The 22,549-nt window shown below is 35.2% G+C and overlaps 1 protein-coding gene across 2 annotated transcripts in view; it reads right to left on the bottom strand.

Moving 5' to 3' along the window:
- Positions 1-22,549, bottom strand: part of LOC150093275 (proline-, glutamic acid- and leucine-rich protein 1-like) — a 270,371-nt gene that overhangs the window by 35,074 nt on the left and 212,748 nt on the right. For both annotated transcript variants that reach the window (XM_090413693.1, XM_090413694.1), the window contains one exon: positions 14,772-14,978. In XM_090413693.1, the coding sequence (XP_090269819.1) occupies positions 14,772-14,978 (207 nt within the window). The remainder of the gene's footprint in view (positions 1-14,771; positions 14,979-22,549) is intronic.

Raw genomic sequence — 22,549 nt, 5'->3', positions numbered from 1 at the left:
ACTGGAGTCTCAGCATAGGGACAATTCCACAGGAGTGGAAAGAATGTATGATAATCCCACTGTACAAGGGTAGCAAAGCTTGATATGTCAACTATTGACCTATCATTATTTTGGGAGTGACTGAGCAGATTGTGATAAAGTTGGTAACAGCTTAAAAACAGAAATGAGTTGATAGAGAATTTATTTTTTGCAATAAACAGCATGAGTTCACAGGAAAGGTCAATATCTGGATAACTTGCTTGCATTTTATAATAATGTACAATTGAGTCAGACAAGGGGAATGGATACAACACAATACTTTTGAACTTTGCTACTGCTTTTGACATACACAGCATGGACCACTGTTGTATAAGCTGGAGGATATGGGATTGGATTATAAACAGTCAGCTTGGATAAGAGGATTACTGCCTGACAGATATCAAAAAAGTGGTGTACCACAGGGATCAGTCCTTGGTCCACTGTTATTCAATCTTTAATGACACTAGGGAGGATCTGATGAGAGATACTTGCAGAATGATTTGAATAGGCTGGAAATGTGGACTAGTGAAAATGGCTGTTGGTATATCCAATGGTATATTATTATTATTACGTGACACCTCCAAGGATTCCATGGACTCATCATGGGAGGACACTCCACTCTGCTATGCATATCTCTCCATCTGCCCTACTTAATTCTCTACCTACACACAATACTACCACCACCACCGTCTACTACCCGTTACCAACACTGGCAGTGTTCCTTAAAGATTCCTCTCATCAAGATGAGAATCGAACCCAGGTCTTTTCCAATCAAAGGGCGCAATGTTTTATCGTTCTTCTAATTGCCAAAGGCAATATATTATACTGACAGGATTATGTTAGAAGAAACTAAGCAGGTTAAGGATCTTAGAGTTTTATTATACTGGATGTTGAAGTTCTGAGATCATATAGCAAAGAATGCAAATACAACTAAGAGGATAACTGCAATGCTGAAACAATCATTGACATAAGGATAAGCCATTTTCCCTCTTTACAAGAACCTAGATATGACATCACCTGCAACTATTGTGCAGATATCTGGTTTCTGAGGCGATGCAGATACAGTGAAGAGGATGCAAAGGAGAGTGCTATGAAAGCAGCTTATGAGGATGGATTGAGCAAGTGTGGACTGCAGACACTAGCAAACAGGAGAAAGAAGGGTGATGGTACAAATTTCTGAAAAGATCACACAGGATAACAGCAGATGGATTTCATTTTATGGAGGATGGGAGGGAGAGAGGAGGGTATTCACAGAAGTTGAGAATAAATGCAGTCAAGGAAGAGATAAGAGGTAGGTTTTCTCTCAGAGAGTAGTGCCTGATTGGAATGGCTTCCTTTGGAAGTATGAATAAATTCTAGAAAATGGTATTGATAGATCACATGGGGTGATAATAATAAATTCCATACCCACACATGTAGTATCAACATATGTCATAATACATTACAGATGTGCTTCTACATGCTGAAACAACTTAGCTCCTCTTATTGCTTTTGTGTCAATAATGCTTTTTAGATAAATTCGCAAAATTATTTTAAATGTAACAAACACCTTTTACACAGTATCCATAAGCTACACTTTAATTTTCAGTGAAAAACTAAGCGCTTTGATATAAATCAATATATATTTGCAAGTTTCCTCATGGTTTTGATTTGAAGTTTTTTCTTTTTTTTTTTCAGTAGCACCATTACAAAGCAGAATATGAAAATTATAGAGCAGAAAGCTTTAAAAAAATATATTTTATTAACTTTTGTTAGATGTGTTCCTTTTAATTCAGGAGACAATACAAGTGAATGAAGGCCACAACAAGGCCCTAAAAATGTAAAATTGTGTGGAAGCAGTGAAGACTGTGCATCAATTGAAGCTTTATCTTTAACAGACTACATAACCTATCTGAATGAAAAGACATGGACAAAATATATAAAGATCGGCAAATCTTTCTACTTTTCTTTTATGAGCTTGAGGATAAGCAACGTACTTAAGAGAGGGCAAAATTATCAAAGAAACTATTTATCACAAAGCATTTTGCTGTTTATTCTTTAAAAAATTTCAGTTATATTAATCAAATATAAAATTACATCAGTTTAAGAAAACAATATTTTGATAAATTAAGTAGTATGTATAGAAGTAACACTGACAGAAATATTTTTTGAGAGGTGGTAAATCAATATTTTGATTTTATTGATACTATCTTAAGTGAAAAACAAGAGTTGCCATGTTTTTCACTTTTGATGGTATTAATAAAACATTAAAAAATTAACTACTTAGGAACCACTTAGAAGCCATAGGAACAAAACTGAAAAGAAAAAAGGACTCAGAATCTGGAACCCAGAAATAGAATCTTTAATAAGAAAGAAAAAAGAAATATGTACAAATTTCTACCTTAATTGCCTTCTATACTCACCAATAATGCCCTAAATATATATACCCCTTGAGTATTGATAGCCAATTGTATTTAAATAAGGGTCACTCCTAAACAAAAACAGGCTATAATAGCCAAATTTATAATAATAAATTTAAGAGGAGTAACATGGGGTTTTTTCCCAGAGTCTATACTTAAGAAAGTCCGCGCGGTTAGCCTAGTGGCTTTGCACTTCGCAACCATATGCCTGGGGAAGGAGTGTCCTAGGTTCGATTCTCGTCGGAGACGTGAGGAGCTGAAGACCGGCTAACTTGGCTATGGCTGAGGAAGATCCATAGCCAAGTTAGCCGGTCTTGGGCATGGGCAGTAGGGTTTTTTCCGCCAGTTTATCTGGTGTTTTTCATCCTGCAAGCAGCCAAACCGGCCCCGTGAACACACAGGGATACAGCCAAGAATACCTTGAGGCATAGGAGTGACCATTCTATTCTCGTATTTCGGTTACGAAATCCAAGCACGCTTGGAAGGTTGTGGGCCTTAAAGGCCTGTTAAAGCCATTGGGATAGATAGATAGATATACTTAAGAAATATGTACCTTAAATGGTTAAACGACAGAACCATAGGAAATGAAATAGAAAATAAAAGAATCAGAGCAATAACATAAACCGTGTTTTTCACTTTTGATGGTATTAATAAAACATTAAAAAATTAACTGCTGATTTTAATTTATAGCATTATTAATAATGATTAAGTGCCATAATCCTCAATGACACAACCATTATTAATTAATTAAACAAAATTACTTTTATTAATTAAAACTATTTTTGACAATACCAGTTTCGAATGCAACAAAGAAAGAACCATTAGGGTACTACAACTACAGACCACTTATAAAATTTAGCAATATACCCAATAAGCAGTCCAGGACCAAAGCAGGCATATCTGGAGGCCCTAAGATGACAGGCTCTATCACCAGACTAGGCTGCGGGTGGTTGGTAACCAGTCCAGCTGACAAATTCTTATACTTGCAAATTTCAAGGGAATAAAAACCACATAGTCCAAACGGATAATGAAACAGAATTGGGGAAAAAAAAGGACTATGAACCAGATATGGATCGGAACAGTAAACATAAGAGGCATCAATCACAAGATTGAAGAAATACAAAAAGTCCTAACAGAAATGCAGATAGAAATAGCAGTAATTTCAGAAACAAAGAAAAAATCAAAAGGCTCTACAGAACTTCAGGACCAGTTTAATATACAGTGGAGTACTCAACAAAAAATGAGCAGCTGCAGGTATAGCCATCATGATCAGCAATAAATGGAAAGACTAAACATAAAGATATAAATAAATATACATTGAAAGGCAGAGGATATAAAAGCATCATTGACTATATAATAGTGGGTGAAAAACTAAAGAAGTTGGTAAGAAATTGCAGAATATACAGAGGATGCAATATTGACTCAGACCATTATTTATTAATCAATACTATTAAGATCCCAAACCAGAGAAATAGAAACAATACAAGAACACAAAAAAACAAAAGCGGGAGCAATTTACGATAGAACCGATACAGCAAGATGGTATCAGAGAACTATATCAAAGAAGACTTACAAATCATAAGTCTTCTTATGATTTGTAAGTCTTTAATTACAAATCATGAGAAAATAAATAAAGATACAGATATAGAAAATGAATGGCAAAACATTAAACAAATAGTAAAACAAGCAGCATATGAAGCCATAGGAACAAAACTGCAAAGAAAAAGGAAAGGACTCAGAACCTGGAACCCAGAAATAGAATCTTTAATAAGAAAGAAAAAAGAAATATGTACCTTAAATGGTTAAACAACAGAACCATAGGAAATGAAATAGAATATAAAAGAATCGGAGCAATAACAAGAAGAGAAACAAGCAAAATCAGAAGACAAGAATAGGAAAAATTTGTATCAAGATTAGAGCATGACATGATATAAATGGACCTCAACTAAAGAGCTATAAAATCATTAAGAAAATGACTCAAGAAACAAAGGATAATCTACAATTAGAAGCCCCCCCTCCACAAAGAATGGACCAATCACTACAACCAGCTTCTAAACAATAATAATCAAACTGAAATAAAAAAGTAATAATCAAGAAACAAATGAAGAACCAATACAGTTAAATGATTCTAAAGAAAATATTGGAAAAACTAAAAAATAGAAAAGCTACAAGAGAAGATGGAATAAATTCAGAACTATACAAATACAGTTCTAAACCATTTTAATTATGATTAATTAAATTCCTAAACAGAATATGGGAAGAAGGAAACATCCCACAAGAATGGAAGACAGCAATAGTCATAAACATATTTAAAAAAGGAAACAGAAAGGACTGGGGAAACTACAGAGGAATATCCTTAATAAATACATGCCATAAAATATACCTAGATATAATTAAAAGTAAATTAGCACAATGGGCCAAGGAAATTATCGGAGAAGAACAGTGCAGCTTTAGGAAAGGAAGATCCTGCACAGATCCCACATTTACACTCAAACAATAGAAAAAAGAATAGAATTTAACCTGCCAACACATATATGACCTTCCTAGATTATGAGAAAGCATACGATCAAATAAACAGAACAAAATTAATCAATATACCGTGTGAATTGAAAGATACACCTCAAAGCACAAAAGCAATAGAAATATAATGGAAGAAAGCTATATTAAAATTAAAATTAATAATGAAACAACTGAAAAAATTAAAACCAATAGAGGTCTCATTAAAGGAAGTGGATTATCATCAATACTCTTCAATATATATATAAATTTCAAGAGAGAGTGGAGGAAAAACAAAGTCATAGGAATTAAAATAGGAAATAAAGAATTAACTAGCCTTATATGCTGACAATCAAGTTATTTTTGCTGAAAATGAAGACCAATTACAGAAAAATGTGCATGTATTGAACAAAACAAATAGAACAATATGACATGAAAATCTCAATAAATAAAACAAAATCAATAGCATTTCAAGGTAAAGAAATTAAAAGATGCAAACTAGTCATCCACAGCAAAGTAATAGAACAAATGAACAAATTTAAATATCTAGGAAATTACATAAGTCCCAATGGAGAAATTGACAGTGTGTATAAAAAGCAAAAATTCCTAGCAGTCATTGGAACTTTGAATAGACACTTCAATAAACAGATGTCTAGGACAACCCAAATAAAATTATATAAAATAATAACCAAACCAATTCTGAAATATGGCAGTGAAACACGGACTTGGGGAGAACGAGATAAAAGACAAGTGGAAGATGCAAAAATGAAGTTCCTAACACTGCTTGCAGCCTATAAGAATAGACAAGATAAGAAATAGGAAAACAGTTATTCATACTTAACAGAAGACATCACAACCTATAGAAAGAACTGGAAAACCATGTAGAAAGAAAGAATGAATGAGGACAGATGGCCAAATAATGCTTGGAAATATAAACCAAAAGGACACTGATCAAGAGGAAGACCCAGGAAGAGATGGGCAGAAGACTTTTTAAATCCTTGAAAACGTAACAGCAAACAATTGCCTAATATGGGAAGCCAAGAAGAAGAAGAATACTGAAATTATACTCTCTAGATCTCCAGTCATGATTCTAGTAAATGAATTAATTTACTTAGGACATATTGGGTATGGAGTCTTTCAACCAATAAATGTTCATTAGAAATAAACATGATTTTATTTGGTTGTAACTGACTACAAAGATAATGAAACCTACTAGCTTTGCCACAACATAGAAATAAATGCAATAAAGGAAACATGAACATGACTAAAAACAAATTATGTGTAGAAGAGTTAGCAATATATACTGGAGAAAATCACATTGAACATGGGAAGTGAAACGAGTTAACTACTGTTTAGCATTGTGTGCAGGTAGATGGCTGAAGTCTGAAGTATGGAAAGATCTGATAAGGGATTTCCAAATATCATACAAGATTAATCCTTGATTGGTATTAAGTATACCTTGTGAAAAGATGACCACAGGATATTTTTTTTTTAATTAACATTAAAAACACAAGGAATAAGTAATACTATTTATTTAAGGCCATATATTTCAGCTTGAATATTATAGGCCATCATTAGCGGCAACAATAGTTAATTACAGAGTAGAAGGCAAACAATGAATTGATTTGAAAAAAGTAAGAGCCACATGATGTTATAGATAAAACAATGCAATGGTATAAAGGAAGAAATATTGCAATATTAATTATTCATTAGCTTGATAAAAATTACTGATCTGTGATTAAATTAAGACTTTCCTATATCTTAGATAGATAGAGAGAGAGAGAGAGGCAGTCATTAATTTAGATTTTAAACAAATTAGATTCTTTTATGTTGGCTGTACAGTTGTCTTCTATATAAGGAAATTAGCTCTTATTCCACTCAATGTTGTGTGTATGGGAAAAATGAAAAGCTAGGCCTGAGTTGTCTTCTCTGTTGTTGTTCATGATGTCTCCAATGTATTCTTTGTTATATTTCAAAACTTTTTTATGTCCAGCCTATGTAAGAAAGACCACAAGAGCATGGAATATTATAAACCCCACGTTTGTAGAAGTGTTGTGGTTTTTAGGAGAATGACATCAACATTGTATAGTCAAAATAGGCTTGAAAGCCACCCTGATGTCATGAGCTTAGAGGAGACTAACAATCTTGATAGAAATTCTGCAAATTTAAGAGAGGGAAACTGCAGTTACTGAAGTGAACGGCAAGATATTGCTGTGGAGAGGATTAGAGAATAGCAATTTGTGTATGAGTTTCTGTGAATGTAAAAATAATCGTAATTTAAAATTATGAATAATCTTACAATTGTTTATGTTAGTACAGTAGAACTCGGTTATAACGAATTCCACGGGACCGCATATATTTGTTCGTAGTAACCGTTATTCGTTATATCCAAGAAGGTCATAATTAGAGCAAATTAAAAATGTTTTCAGATTTTTCTCAGCATAGGTATATTGGGTAACATAAATACATATGTGCATACATACATACATATAAAGAACAAAAATTTATTTTTAAAACTTCACATTTTTACATAAAAAATCATCAAGCGTGCTTTGCTTTGCACAAGACACATATTTCATACGTTTTAAATTGTTCCTTATACCACTAAGATGCTTGAATGTGTTGTCTGAACGTAGAAACAATATTGCGTAGACAATATTGTTTCTGTTCTTAAAGTGACCAATCCACCCATTGTTGCATTTAAAATCGCTATAACCAAGTTGAACAGCAAATTGGTCTGCTAATAGGTAAGCCAGCGGTTCTTTGCACTTTAAACCACGAAAGAAGTGCCTCATCAATGTCACTTTTATTACACTTTTTAAGTTTTTTACACTTCGATAAATTGTTTTCAAAAGCTTTCAGAGTCAACTTGCGATTCTTCCAAATTGTTGATATTGTAGATGGGGACAAACCATACTTCTTTGCTATCGTCAGATTTGATTGGCCACTTTCCACCTCCCGTATAATTTCTACTTTTTCGGAAACCGAGATAATTTTCCGTTTGACTCCCGACACTTTTCCACAACCAGAAAATGCATACGTACGAAATGTCAGTAAAGGAACGACTAACGTGTATTATTCGTTCGTTATTCCTGTGAAACGAATTTGTAATAAACATGAAATACATGCATTAAATCAAATGTAATTCAAATATATCTTCAAAATTATTCGTTATAAATGTGAATTCGCTGTAACCGTGATCGTTATAACCAAATTCTACTGTATATTATTAGTTTTTGGTTTCGTAACAAGTATATCGGCACTTGCAATGTGCCCCCATTATTAATATCATTATTGTCTGTCAAAATGAAATGCAAAGCATTTGAAATTTTGATGTACTTATTAGATTCTGATAGTTGTGTTATTTTCAATTTTTTTTATTGTAATTTAAAATTGTTAAGTGTGTTGAAACATTTGTTGTGCTTTGTAAAGACATTCTCGTTACGCTAATAGAGACAGCCCATTATACATAACCTTTCGCTTGCCATTTACATGGAGTGTGCATGATCACCAAGAAGAATTTGATTGATGGGTGATTGACAGCTGACAGAGACCATTCGGTATCCAGGGGAAAAAAAAAAAAAAAAAAAAAAAAAAAAAAAAAAAAAAAACAAGTAGGGAGAGAATGGAAGTTTAAGAATGCAGATCAGAGAATTCTGTTTTGGGAAAGTTTTTAAGTAAACTTGACGGTCGTAATGTATATTAATAGTGAATTCCAAAAAGGTAATCGTAACAAGGTGACTCCTTTGACTGCATTGGTAAGACTGTCAACAAGTGAATAGCAAATAATAGCAAAGAAAAGGAGATTAAGTAGACATTTTATTTCGAAGAAATGCTAAATGAAAAGTTTCGCCGTCTGTCTTAAGGACACCGAATTACTATGCAAAAAGCAATTGGTGAAATTTGAAACTGTCAAGTGGCTTAAACATGAAGAGCTCAACTTAAATATGTTGTTTATAAAGTAGTAGAAGAAACTTCTTTCTCTGGTACAAAAATTAGTAAATTGTGTTTCAAATAGAACTGCAAGAGGTAAGAATATTTATACTTCAGTGAGACAGGAGGAATAATTATTGTATGCTATATAAGGGAGATAAAAAAGGATCCCATGGAAAAGAAGAAAAAAATTTTATATTTTCTGAAAGGGCCTAACAAAGAAACTGACTCTGATGAACATTTTGTTATTGTGAAAACAAGGTGTTTAGTCTGGTAGACGTGATTAAGTATATGTCAAACAATCCAATAATAGAATGAGCCAGAGAATGAATGATTTTAATATTTTATGATAAGAAAATCTCTAAAGTGTAGATTTATTTTAGAAGGCCATGGATCCAGTTAGTTTTGTAGTTATGTAATTTTATTTAAAATGTATATATTGTTTCAGTTTCATTAAATGTATATAATTTTTTATTTGGTCTCAAGCAAATAATTTTCCAGATTCTAAAAGAAATAGTTAAAAGTCATTGCACTAATTGCAATTAAACCTAAGTGTAATTAATAAAAACTCTGAGTATAAAATCTCTGTACAGAGATAAAGTAAATAGGAAAAATAAATAAACAACGGCACAGCTGACAGTTTTTTTAAATAACTGAAACAGCTGAGCAGACAAAAAAAAAAAGTGATAAAACAATGAGCTTTGAGGAGACTAAACAATCTTAATAGAAAGTCTACCAATTTAAGAGATGGAACCTGAAGTCCTGAAGCAAATGCTAAGATTTTGCTGTGGAGAAGGATTGTAGAATAGCAAATTTGTGTACAAGTTTCTGTGAATATCCATTATGAACAAGTCATTAGAGAAGAGTTTGTAGCATTAAATTTTTCTTCATCTTTTATGATAGAAACTATCCTTTTTTGAATCTATGTATAATACCTAGTTTTTATGAGACATGGTGGAAAGAAAATGAGTGCAGGTAACAACCTGTATGAGTAAGCTTATGATATACCAAGTGAAAAGCCCTTTTTGATATTTTTTGCTAATTAACCACCCAACTGGCCAAGACGTATATATACCATTGATATTACATTGAAATATATATCCGTGCGGTTAGCCTAGTGGCTTGCGCTTCACAACCATATGCCTGAGGAAGGAGTGTCCTGGGTTCGATTCCTGTTGCTGATGTAAGGAGCTTAAGGATCTTCCTCAGCGATAGCCAAGTTAGCCGGTCTTGGGCGTGGACAGCAGGGTTCCCCCCCTCCCCAGTTTATCTGGGGTTTTTCATCTCGCAAACAGGCAAACCGGCCCCGTGAACACACGGATCTACAGCCACAAATACTTAACCCACCATGAGGGGGCTCAACTCGCCCCAACAGGGACGGGGGAGAAAAGGGAGGAAACTCCATATGAATAAATAAATAAATAAAATTGAAATATATGATGGATATAAAGTGTAGAGGAGTGATGTATTTTATTCATATTGACGGCAATGCGGTTAAAACACCTAGGAAAGATAGTTTTTCCCTTTTTGCACACAATGATACATTACATTTTGTATGGATTGGATTTGTGCAAATAGAAAGATAAAAACAGAAAAAATGAATATATATATATACTAAAACTACATACTAAAAATCACAAATTTAAGTTCAGATTGTCTCTAATCCATTAGACTGCGTCCAAGGTAGCCTGGAACAGGTCCACACAATGTTGACCAACGGCTAACTCGTGCCAAATTCCCCACAGTTTATATTGTACCAGTTTCTACATTGTTTGTTTTCAGTAATGTTATAGTTCAAGTTTGCCTTTTTTTTGCATTATTTCTGATTACTTAGGACATATTTTTTATAACATTTGTACAACAAAATTAAAAACATCACACTCAACGACAAAGATTTATTAGTCAGCTTCCCTTTTTCACTAATGTCCCAATCAATGATACTATTCTTCTCCTACAGAATATTTCCACCAGATATCACAGCCCTCTATGCCAATGTACTCCACATCAGGTATTTCGCATGGCAAAATAATTTTTACTTACAAAAAGAAGGTATGGCAATGGACTTCTCACCCCCCCCCCCCCCCAATAGATAACTTTTACATGGAAGACGTCGAGCAACGGACTCTAGATTCTGTCAGCCTACAGCCCAAAGTCTGGTTCAGATATGTTGATGATATTTTCAGCATTTGGCTCCATGGCAGTGAAACTGAGTACTGGAATTAAAGCAGCCCTCTAAAGTAAAAAACAATCCTCTCCAACAAAATCATACTGCACCTCCCAATCAACAATTTTTTTTCTGCAGACATACTGCTGCACAACTCCTAGCCAAACAAAAGTACATTAGAAGTTTTATCGTAGCACTAAATAAATATGGAATGAACATGTTAATGGCTTTTTTTTTAAAAAAAAATAATAACAACGGGAAAGCTGTTGTATGAGTGGTCGTAAGTCTCTTACAAGGTCTGAGTGTAACAGAAAACAGTGAAAATTGCTTTTGAGACCATCATAAGTCCCTTCTCTTGTGATTCTGTTAAAAACAAAATGTAGATTTCAAAGAACAGCATATACATCAAGGCCACCCACAGAAACTTTTGAAATGTTAAAACTTGCTTCTGAAAAGGAAAGAATGATCAGATACAACCGATCAAATTCCATGCTCAAAAAGTGATAATACCAGTTGCTGAACCATGACAATGGAATTGGATCTGATTTGCAGATATGAGTCATGTACCACCTAAAGGATGGTTACAGAATAAAATAAGATTACAATTAAAGCCAACTGTAATCTTACTAATGATTTGAAAGAAAAATTAACAAAATTTATATAATCAGTTGAATGACAGAGCATTATATTAAAAAAAAAAAGGGGGGGGGAACACACTATTGCTTGCCATTTATGAAGATGAGATTCTCCCAAACCTTGGCAATACAGAGGCAGTCATTCTGATTTAATTTAGGGTGGTGTAGAAGTGTTTCAGCACTCACTTTAAATAACCATTCAAACCTAAACCCACATTGATGCAAAAGGCAAGTTTGGATCAGAGGATATCATAGTAAGTGTTCACTCCAATGCTAAGCAAGGCCATATTTTTCAGGTTTACTGTTATTGGTATAAGAATGATGTTACTGTAGTCGTTTTTCAACAGAACATCCTGTATGTCCAAAGTAAGAGCAGAAGTGCTCTTACTTTGGACATACAGGGCATATTACTCTGAACCTAGTAAACACCAAAGAGGGAGAGAGGGGCTGTTTATCCTACATGAATGGTAACCAAGAGGAGATTTTATTGATAGGGAAAAATGCAGGAACTATATTGTATCTTTTCAGGATCTTTGCCATCATCTCTAACATGCCTGAGATGTATGGAATAGGGAATCGCCATACAGGTTTAGGGTTATTGGGGATAGGTTTGTAAGTGTCCAGGGTGGGTTTAAACTTCCTTAAGGTGAAGACATTCTGCAGTATGATGCATTTGATGGTGTTCAATTCTTATTGGAAAGCTTGAGAAATGGAGCAGATACCACATGCACTATGGAGCAAAAATTCAAAGATACATATTTTTTTTTGAGATGGATGATGCCCTGAATCTTGTATGTAGCAGCTTGAAAATATGTTTATGGTGAACATATATAGCAAGTATTCGTAATGTCGTATGGAAAAGGAGGACATCCAGGATGGCTGATTTCATCTTTTTCTTTTTCCATGGTGAAGTTGACGCATGAGTGGAGGCTGTTGATTTTGGATAAAAAAGGTAAGCAGATAAAAGGGCATGTAGCTCAGATCTGTACATAGGATTAACATTCTTTGTTCTAGCTTCACCTTGTGATCATGCCAATGCACTAATGATGGTCAGATGGTTTCTAGTTGAAATATTTGCAATAAAAATTTATTTATCCTTGTGAATACATATGCCTAATAAACAAAAAAAAAAAAAAAAAAAAAAAAAAAAAAAAAAAAAAAAAAAAACGAAAAAAAAAAAAAGGAATTGTGCATTATGAATTTATTCCTAAGGGTCTAAAATTTCAATTTAAATATTCTGTATCATCTGTAGATAGACGTGTAATGAAAATGACCTGAAAAGAAGCACACTGGATATTGGGTTCTTTACAAAGAGCTCATAAGAAGCACTTTGTTTTTTCCTGCATGAGAGTTTCTTGCAGAGGAAAAGTCATTTCTTTCCAATGACTAATGCTTCATCCTCTTCACTCAGAAATACCATTTTACAAAATTCAGTTCTTACTGAAGAAGAAGACTTCACAATATCATCACAACTGAAAGAACAAATCTTTAAGATACTAACAGGTTTGGAGGATAGAATAGTGAAATGCTTGCAATAATGTTGCAAATATGAAATCTATGGGGGATTTGAAGAGAGAGCATTTAATAGTTGATTCTCACTACAGCAGACCACAGAAAAGTAATAACAAAAGTCTTATAGGCATAATGATATGATAAAGGAAATTCACACTACACTGCAAGTCAGCAGACACCATACTGTGAGGAACAAACAGCCATAGCACCCACCTTAATAAGGCTGTAGGACCTCCTTTTGTTGCGATGACTGCAGCAATCCCATGGGGCATACTTTCCACAAGCATATGAGAGTGATCAATGGGAATTTTGGACCATTCTTCCTGTAATCATGTAATAAGATACCAGACTGTTATAGGATGAAAATTTCTTGACCTCAACTGATTCTCCAGTTCATCCCACAGATGTTCAATAGGGTTGAGATCAGGGCTCTATGGAGGCAAGTCAAGTGTGGTCAAGTTCATGTCCATAAACCATTAAGTTACAACAGCAGCCTTATGATATGGGGCATTGTCTTGCTGAAAGTGATAATGGTCAGTTCAAGAATGTTCAGATACCTCTCAGAGTTAAATTTTTGTGGCGCCACAAACAGAGGTCCAAGGTCAAACCAAGAAAAACAGAACCATACCATCACTGCCACCTCTGAATTTCATAGTTGGGGATACACACTCTGGTAGAAGGCATTCACCGGGCATTCTTCACATCCACACTCGTCCATCTGTTCATTAGAGTGTGTAGTCTTCAGTGGTGCAAAGAGCATGTACAGTGGGATGTGGAAGCTTCAAAAGCTGTGTTATGGAGCAACGGATAACACAGCTTTTGAAGCTTCCACATCCCACTGTACATGCTCTTTGCACCACTGAAGACGATGCTACATGTTGGTTTGGGTAATGTGGGGCTTGCATATTGTGATCCTACCATGGAAACCCATGTTGCAAGCCTTGCTTCTGAATGTTTTTGTGTAGATTTGTGTTCTAGTCAATGCCCAGAACTCTGCATTCAACACATCGACCAACGAATGGCAGTTTTTACATATTATCCTTTGTAACACCCTACGGTCATGTCTGTGAGGGTGGTGGATCATTCACTGCAGTGACTGCCTCTTTTGATCTCCGTCAGATCCCTTTTCACAGCCATTTCACCTTGGGAGCATCACATGATGCTTGAGAGCATCACATTCCTCCATTTATACTGGCTACAAACATGTGACTCATTACATGGTGCTATGCACCTTGCCCGTGGGCAGGGGGAAGGTCTGTTGACTTCTTTCCAAGCAGTGTTAATACTCTGTGTGTGGTCCTATGAATTTGCTATAGTGAGAATCAACTATAAATGCTGTTATGCAAGGAGTTAAAAATAGTATCTGGAAATTTTTCATTATACTTAGTAGAAAAATGACTTCTTATCTCTTAGGCACTATTTCATTCATTATCTTTTGATTTTTCCCATCTTTTTACTGCTTCTACTACACAAATCAACAAATAAATCCTCTCTGCTTTGTATTTTGATTTTTCAGTATAGTTGTTTACATGTTAAAAAATTACTCTATGTTAAGAATTATTTCAAAATACCATTTAAAAAAAAATAGCAACACATTCTTAATTGAGAACTTACTGTTATATTTTGGTCTCTTTGTCCAGTGCTAAAAAGGAACATGGCCACTTGAACTGGAGGAGGATGATTTCGATGAGGATTAAGAAGGGTAGCTAACAAGACAGAATACATCTCCTGTCTGCATGGAGCGCTGGCATAAGGAATTGGGGGATCACGAGGGAGCTGTTGGATTTGTAATGCAATCCTTACTACAGCATCATGAATTTCCTTGAATAAAAAATAAATGATTTCTAGTAGACATCTTTTTATATTATAACACAGATAGAATCACAGGAGGTTTAAAAATTTATTTATTTATTGTATTTAGAATAAATAAGAGAAATATAAAAAGATGAATGTAAATGTATTTTTCCCTCTCATTTATTTTGAGAATTCGATAAGCTACCTAAATCTGGAAATAATGCAGTCCAAAATAATGTGGACATACCCTGGTCATGACACATGTAGTTCTAGACCACTGTAATATAGTGAAAATAATTGCCTTTTTTTTCAGTCTCCATATGCATGGATGTAATAATGGTCTAATAACATTTTTAAACAGTCATATGTATATCTGAGGTATCCTGATAAAGTACTCCTTTGTAACGACAAAGAAAAACTAGCACAAATTATTGTCCTAACGAGATCAGTAAGAACAGAGGACTTCAACTCAATCCTAACAAGACAAAGATTATGGTTCTCAAAGGACAGACAGGGAAGCTCCTAAGAAACAAGTGTACCTTAATGGAGAAAGATATTAGGAAGTCAGCAAGTTTGAGTACCTGAGATCCATTATTAATGAGTCAACCTAAGAAGAGAAAGCTGATCTTGAAACAAAACTGGAATATTACCAAAAATGGGAGGTGACAAAGTAGAATTTTTATTGCAGTAATAAGGCAGGCTTGAGTTTTTTTGGCAATGAAATTTACTAAGTTGTCTTCACTGCATTTCAGGATGTTGAGGAGGTCAGTGTTCAAAAGACTGGTTATGGAAGAGGCATCTGACATTGGGGTACTGCAGGATATATCGAACCCTGCAGTACTGTCATTGGCAAAGCTGTGAATAGGATTTGAAGTCAGAGAAAGGAAGTCATCAATGTAAAGGAGGAAGAGAATGGGTGAGAGCACAGAATTCCGGGACACTCAAGCATTGATGGGAAAATATGATGAGAGATAGTCATCCACCATGACACACAATGAATGACCAGAGAGGAAGATAGCAATCCAATCAAATCTTTCCATGGCCTGTGTCCAAAGGTGGATGAGATTAGCTAGGAGGTTGGATGTAGAACAAGAACGGCAGAATCCATATTGGTGATCACTGATTAACTGTTGAATCTCCAGGTAATCAAGAAGCTAGATGTTGATAATGTTCTCCATCACTTTTGAAAGTACTGAGGTGAGAGCAATCTGTCGAAAGTAAGATAGCTGACTTTTGTCTCCTTTTTTTGGGTACAGGCCAGATGTAGGCTTGCTTGCATGCTGTTGGGTAGATGGCAGTAGAATACGATAGTTTACATAGGCGATATAAGATGGGTGTCAATTCTGGAGCATAACTGGAGGAATACCATCTGGACCAGGAGTCTTATTAATATCAAGATCAATGAGGGTTTTTCTGATGTCCTTTTGACAAAAGTTCAGAGGAGGAGTACAGTGGGCAGTTTGTGGGAGTATGGGAGGTGATTTGCTTTGGTTGTCCAGGCAGGAGTTGGAGGGAAAAACTGATGCCAAGAGGTGTGCCTTTTCCTTGGGTGGAAAAGGCAGAAGAAAGGGAAAAGCAAAGACAAGGAAAGGTAGAAGTTATGCCCAACAGCAAGGGACCAGAAGGCTTAACTCTCAGTTGAGCACGAGGCATGCTTATTGAATTTCATTCTTATGAAGTCTGCTTTGGAATGATTGATAACTTTTTTTTTTACACATTTCTGGCTGTTGCATAAGCTGAATGAGAAGCTGGAGTTTTTAATTTAAGCTGCTGAACATAAGGTGCAATTTTATCTCTGATGTCAGAGACAAATTTTTTGAGAACCAGGGCGTGGATACAGGTTAGGGTTTTGCAGTGAAGTGGGGAATGAGGGCTCTCATTCTAGTGAGGATTACATCGGTTATTAGTTCAGTGCAGGTGTTTGGATCAATAGAGCGAAAGCAGTAATCTGACCATGGAAAAGCAACATAAAAATTCCAGAGGTCATCCCAGTTGGCACAATCATAGTGCCATAGAGTATGAGGAGATTGGTTGGGAGGAGGATGAACTGTACAGAAAACTTGAATAAGATTGTGGTCAGAATTGCCAAGGGAAGAGCAGACATCCACAATACATTTGGATGGAAAGGTAGTTAAGAAAAGGTCAAAAATATTAGTAGAGTGATGACGATTGTCTGGTATTCTGGTTGGTAGATTGATTAATTGTGTTAGGTCATGACTGATGGCGAATGATTCAGCTTCCCTTCCAAGATTGATCTGTGAAGTTGGAGTATGAGAGACAGTTTGTGTTATGGATATTGACATCCTCAAAGAGGACAATCTCACAATTTGGGTAATTAGCTTGTATGACAATTTTTAGTGATAGGTAGTCAAAAAAAGGGCAGCAAGATTGTCACAGAGTTACCAAAGCAGTAAAAACAGCAAATGAAGACTGTAAAGTGAGGTAAGGAAATCTTGAGCCAGAGTAAATCAAAAAGTGGGGATTCCAAACTGGATAGCCTTTGACAAGGGATATCAGATTTCACAAAAGTTCATGTTTTGCCCTTTTTTGCAGAATGCATCATGTATGTAGTTGGGATAGTTGAGGTGGACTGTGGTCATGGAGGATGGAGCCAACTGGGGTTCTATTAGGAAAAAGAGATCAGGTTTTGATGTCTCTCTTGTCACAGAATGATGAAAGTTAATTAACATTATTAACTTTAATTAACAGTCATTGGTTATTACAGTACAGTTGTAATTTCCTGAAAAATAAGTTAACACTATTGATTATTACAATAACTATATGTAGGTGAGATTTTGTTTTGCATTTCTGCTATTAAAAGAGTTTAACTGAAATCAAAACTTGAATGACTATAAATTTTAAGCAATAATCATCACCATCAAATTCCTGAAATGTACACTCAAGGCATACAGGATAAGACTATATATGAAAAGTTTATGTTACCAACTTCTGATTGACAATTTTCCTACTAATTAATCTGTTATCTGTCTGAATTTTAATAGTGTTGTTGTGTCCTGAATAAGCATTAAAAGGGTTTATATTAAAATATTCAGGTCACAACATTAATTCTACTCAGGCAGAGAACATGGAACGTTGGCAATAAAAAAAATAAATTGTTTGTGAATACAAGTCAAGATAAAGTTTAAGGAATTGTATAAAATTGTATAAAGTGTTTAAATATAATCTGTATTAAGTGTGGGCCTGATAATAGAAATCCATGTAAGCTGGCAAAATCCGTTTGGAAAACCAGCCTCTTGCACTGAAATAGTAAAGCGCCTGTGAGTCAGGGCTCAAAGGTCACTTTTACCGTCCTGCATTATGAAAGTATTGGAAAGGGAAACCTAAGCGTCTTCCAGGAATAGGAGGCAGACACACGTGCGAAAAATTAATAGAGGAAGCTAATGAGATTGATGTGGACACATATGACTGAGTTGGTGCGTGTCGCAAATGTCGAGATTTAACGAGAGGAGAAAATGAAACAAAAGGCCTTGCATGAAGATTCGAGATCTCTTTTTTTCCTGGATTCCTGATCTCTCGGAGTGGTCCTGCTCGTCATAGGAGGGAAGTCCCTGGCCAGTCGTGGAAGGCACTTAGTTCGTCCGTCGTAGCGTTCATATTGGGCCAAGCTATGACTGTGTTCTAGGATAGCTGTGATGTTGTCATACGACGGAGGGACTAAACTGAGCCATCCATTCAAGGCGACGTTACCGTGCCACCTCCCATGTTTCTCTCGGAGATTCTACTCGCACAGATCTACGGAAGATATCCTCCAAAGTGATTACATTTGAAGGCTTTGATGATTAGACAAGGCGGGAACAAGTTTTAAGAGTTCAAGGACAGAAATGGTAATGTAGATTTTTGAAATACTAATTCCAGTTGTAAGAAGAGAGTGAATTTCCTGTGTGAACGTTTAAATTGGAGTGAACTTAAAGAACTGTAAGAGTAACCTACAACTAGATACGTGTCCGAGACAGTGTAAAGAATTGTTTGCCCAAGAGGCCGAATAGATACAAGATCATGTTAAACTAAAAGTGTAATTGTGCTGATGTGTTCACTGATAGCCACGTGTATCCGAATGGCTTAATGATAATCTATGAATTGTATATTATGATTGTATTTAAGGTTATTAAGATTTAGTATGTGTGATAAGTACAAGTTAATTAGAGCTTTTGATCTGAGTTGAATGCAACCATATTATCCTGTTTTGAAATGTATTATAGTATATCACCTTAAAGCTAATTAAATTGTTTCATTCATGTACTTGCCTGATCTGCCTATATTATATGAATTCAAAACTACCGCTCATAAAAATAACAATGAACCAAGCGGGATAAACCCTCGAATACTAATGCAATAAGTAAGCCGCGACTGTAAGAAGAAAAGGACAAGCGAGGGGGAGATAAATTTATGCTTGATCAAATAATCATTAACTCTCTAAAGGAGTCACACTGAACAAGAATCCTTTCTACCTAGGTATTAGCTGGCGCAGCATAAATATAAATGTGTTAATACTTATAGGGTGAACTTCTTCAGATTGTTTGTTTAGGACATAGAGAGGCCAATAGGACTGCAAAGCACTGAAGGAGAGAATATTTGATTGTAGAGTTTAAATTATAAGGGAAAAATGTGTATAAGTAAGGTACAGTGTCAGACGAGTTTTGAATTTAAGAAAGATAGGATGTTGGATTAGTTAAGAAAGGGTAGATAAAAGGTAAATAACTAATTAAGTAAAGAAAAAGCAAACAAGATAAGAAAAAGTCTCAACATAAATGGTGTAGCTGGTAGGATAAAGGAAAGATATAAAACAATAGAAGTTAATCTAAACGATTAGAGTACAAGCGTATTATACCAAATAAGTAGAGAGAGATAAATTTTATAAAAAACATCACAACAGTGTCAAATCTTATATTTTGGTCTTCTGAGACACTTTTTACTGTATCAATCCACATAGATCTTGGTCTTCCTCCAAGTCTTCTTCCTGACATCCTTGCAACTCTTTTCTAACCTTTCTTCTACCATTCTGTTAAAGTGACCATGACACCTAAGATTAGCTCTGCTCACATATTCCTGAATGTTAACAATATCAGGTTCCTTCCTCATATACCCATTTCTAATATAGTTTTGCTACTGATGCCATCCGGTCACTCTCAACAATTATTTTAGAACTTTATATCTGTGGTCTTGAGGTTTCGATTACATGTTTCATTTTAACCCAGCAATCTCAGATCCCAAAGCTAAAATTAGTGTAAACCCTGTATTCTACGCAGCTCATTTAGTTTTGACTAATATCTCTCTTATTCCATATAAATTTATTCAGTTGACTTTCTATCATGCCCAATTTTCTTTCTCATCAAATGAATATATAATCCTGACAAACCCAGCTTGTTCTCTAAATTTCCCTTCCACAATTTTTCTCAGTCTCCTTTTAAGCATGCTTGAATAAATCTTAACTGGGATATGTATCTACAAGGGGTGCAGAGGGTACTATGATGGTGCCACATTAAAAAAAAAAATTATGCTGCCCCCTCATGAAAGGTTATTTACATTAAGTACATTTTGTACCATGGATGAGCTAAGGAGTTTTTTTTTTCTATTTTTTTGTATTTTTAAGTTAATTTTTACATAATCCAGAAACCCTTCTCTAGAGACCAAACATGAAATTTTTCAAGCCACTTCAGGCCTCCAATAAGTGGGGCAGTAACCTTACACCAGGGGATTAAATTTATCTTCCACCTAAAGACAATAATAAACATCCATGCCCATGGTGGGATTCAAACTCATGGCCTGTTGGTTGAAGAGCGGGTACGCTAACCACTCGGCCAACCAGGTTGACAAACATGACAAGTTATCATTATTACTAACTTCCTATCCACAGTTTTTCTCCATATCAGTCTGTTATCTGCCAGAACTGATATTAGCAACTCTTATATTTCAATCTTGTAAGGCACTTGAGAGCTTAGCTTGTTCACACTTCTTAATGTTAACAGTGTTAAACCACTTCCTAAATCCTTTTTTAATATGATTTTGCATTAATGTTATCTGTTCACTCCTCTAATCTTTCTCAGAACTCTCATATTTGTGCTCCCCAGTTTTTGATTAAATGTTTTACTTCTAACTTGGCTCTCAGATTTATAAGTTAATACTGGCTTGAGCATTGACTTGTATATTACAAGTTTAGTTTTGAATAATTTTTCTTTCTTATTCCATTACAAATTTATTCAGTTGACTCCCCATGATACCAGTTTCCCTAGGCTATTGTCTATTTCCATATTTAATTTGCCAGTTTCACTAAAAATTGCACCTAGACAGTTGAAATGTTTATTTGTTCTATATGTTCTCTGTTCAGAAGGCAGTTGAAGTTTACTATGTTACTGCCAATTTTCATAGCTTTGGTCATTTTATTGCTAATTTTCATGCCTTATTTCTTACAGCTGTTATTCAATTTAGTTAAGAAATTTTATATACTTGTACTTTATTTAACAGTACAACATTATTTGCATAAAGTAAAGATCTGAGCGGAATATCTCCAGTTTTGATATCTGGCCTAATGCCACTTTCATTCATAATGATCAATATAGGTGAATTTTTATTTATTTTATTTCATATGATGATACAACGGCCATGAACCCCTTTTAAGGGGAGGTATGGCACCATCTCAATCCCACCTAATTATTTCCGGGCTCGGTACCGGCATAGATGATGAATCAGGTCTATGGCTGGAGCACTTAAATATTGCTGACAGTAATCCGTGTGTATTCATGGGGTTGGTTTGCCTGTTCTGGGGGACAAAAAAACCCAGATTTCTGGGTATGTATGTTGGGGGGGGGGGGGATCCTACCTCCGTGTGAGACCAGCTAACTCACCTTTCTTCGAAAGAGATCAGATAAAGGTTCCTCGCATCAGACAGGAATCGAATCCAAGTCTTTCTGACCAAACGGCTCTGTCTATACCAACTGAGCTATAGAGGCTCTTGATATAGATCAGGGCTGTCCAACCTTAGGTAATCCAAGGGGAGCATTAAAAAAAAAATTGATCTGAGGGCCGCACCACAATGCGTATCTAGTAATTTGATGAGCAGCAGCGACACAACCTCGATAACTGAACAAACGAATAACACTAATTGCATACTAATCGCGTGCTCGCGTTCCCTGTAAGCACCCAGAGCATGCACATTGGAACAAAACAGTGTAAGAACGCTTCTTTGACACATCTAATATTTGAAAAACATGTCAGTATATAGTGATGTAAAAACACCAAATAAAATTACCAACATCGAGATTATCAATTACTGATAGAATTAAAATATCTAATATGCATTCGATTCAAATTGTTATTTTATTTTTTCACTCATCAAAATCCACAGGTGGGGTGCACAAAATCCTGCTGCGGGCAGTGTGCTTTTGACAGCCCTGATATAGATGATAAATAATCACAGTGGAAATAAGGTACACCCTTGTCTTATAACTGATTTTACAAACCATCTTCCTATACTTCCTTCATTTCTAACTGCTGACTTACAACTTAAATATACATCATGTAATTGTAGCGTTATGAACAACTTGGTACAGCTGTTCAAGAGAATGTAGTTTTTCTCTTGG

The sequence above is a fragment of the Typopeltis vanoorti genome, chromosome 24 (assembly GCF_054136105.1).
Source record: "Typopeltis vanoorti isolate ZY-2024b chromosome 24, IOZ_Tvanoo_1.0, whole genome shotgun sequence".
NCBI classification, from domain to species: Eukaryota; Metazoa; Arthropoda; class Arachnida; order Uropygi; family Thelyphonidae; genus Typopeltis; species Typopeltis vanoorti.
The sequence above is the reverse complement of the archived record's forward strand: the minus strand, read 5'-3'. Positions and strand labels throughout refer to the sequence as shown.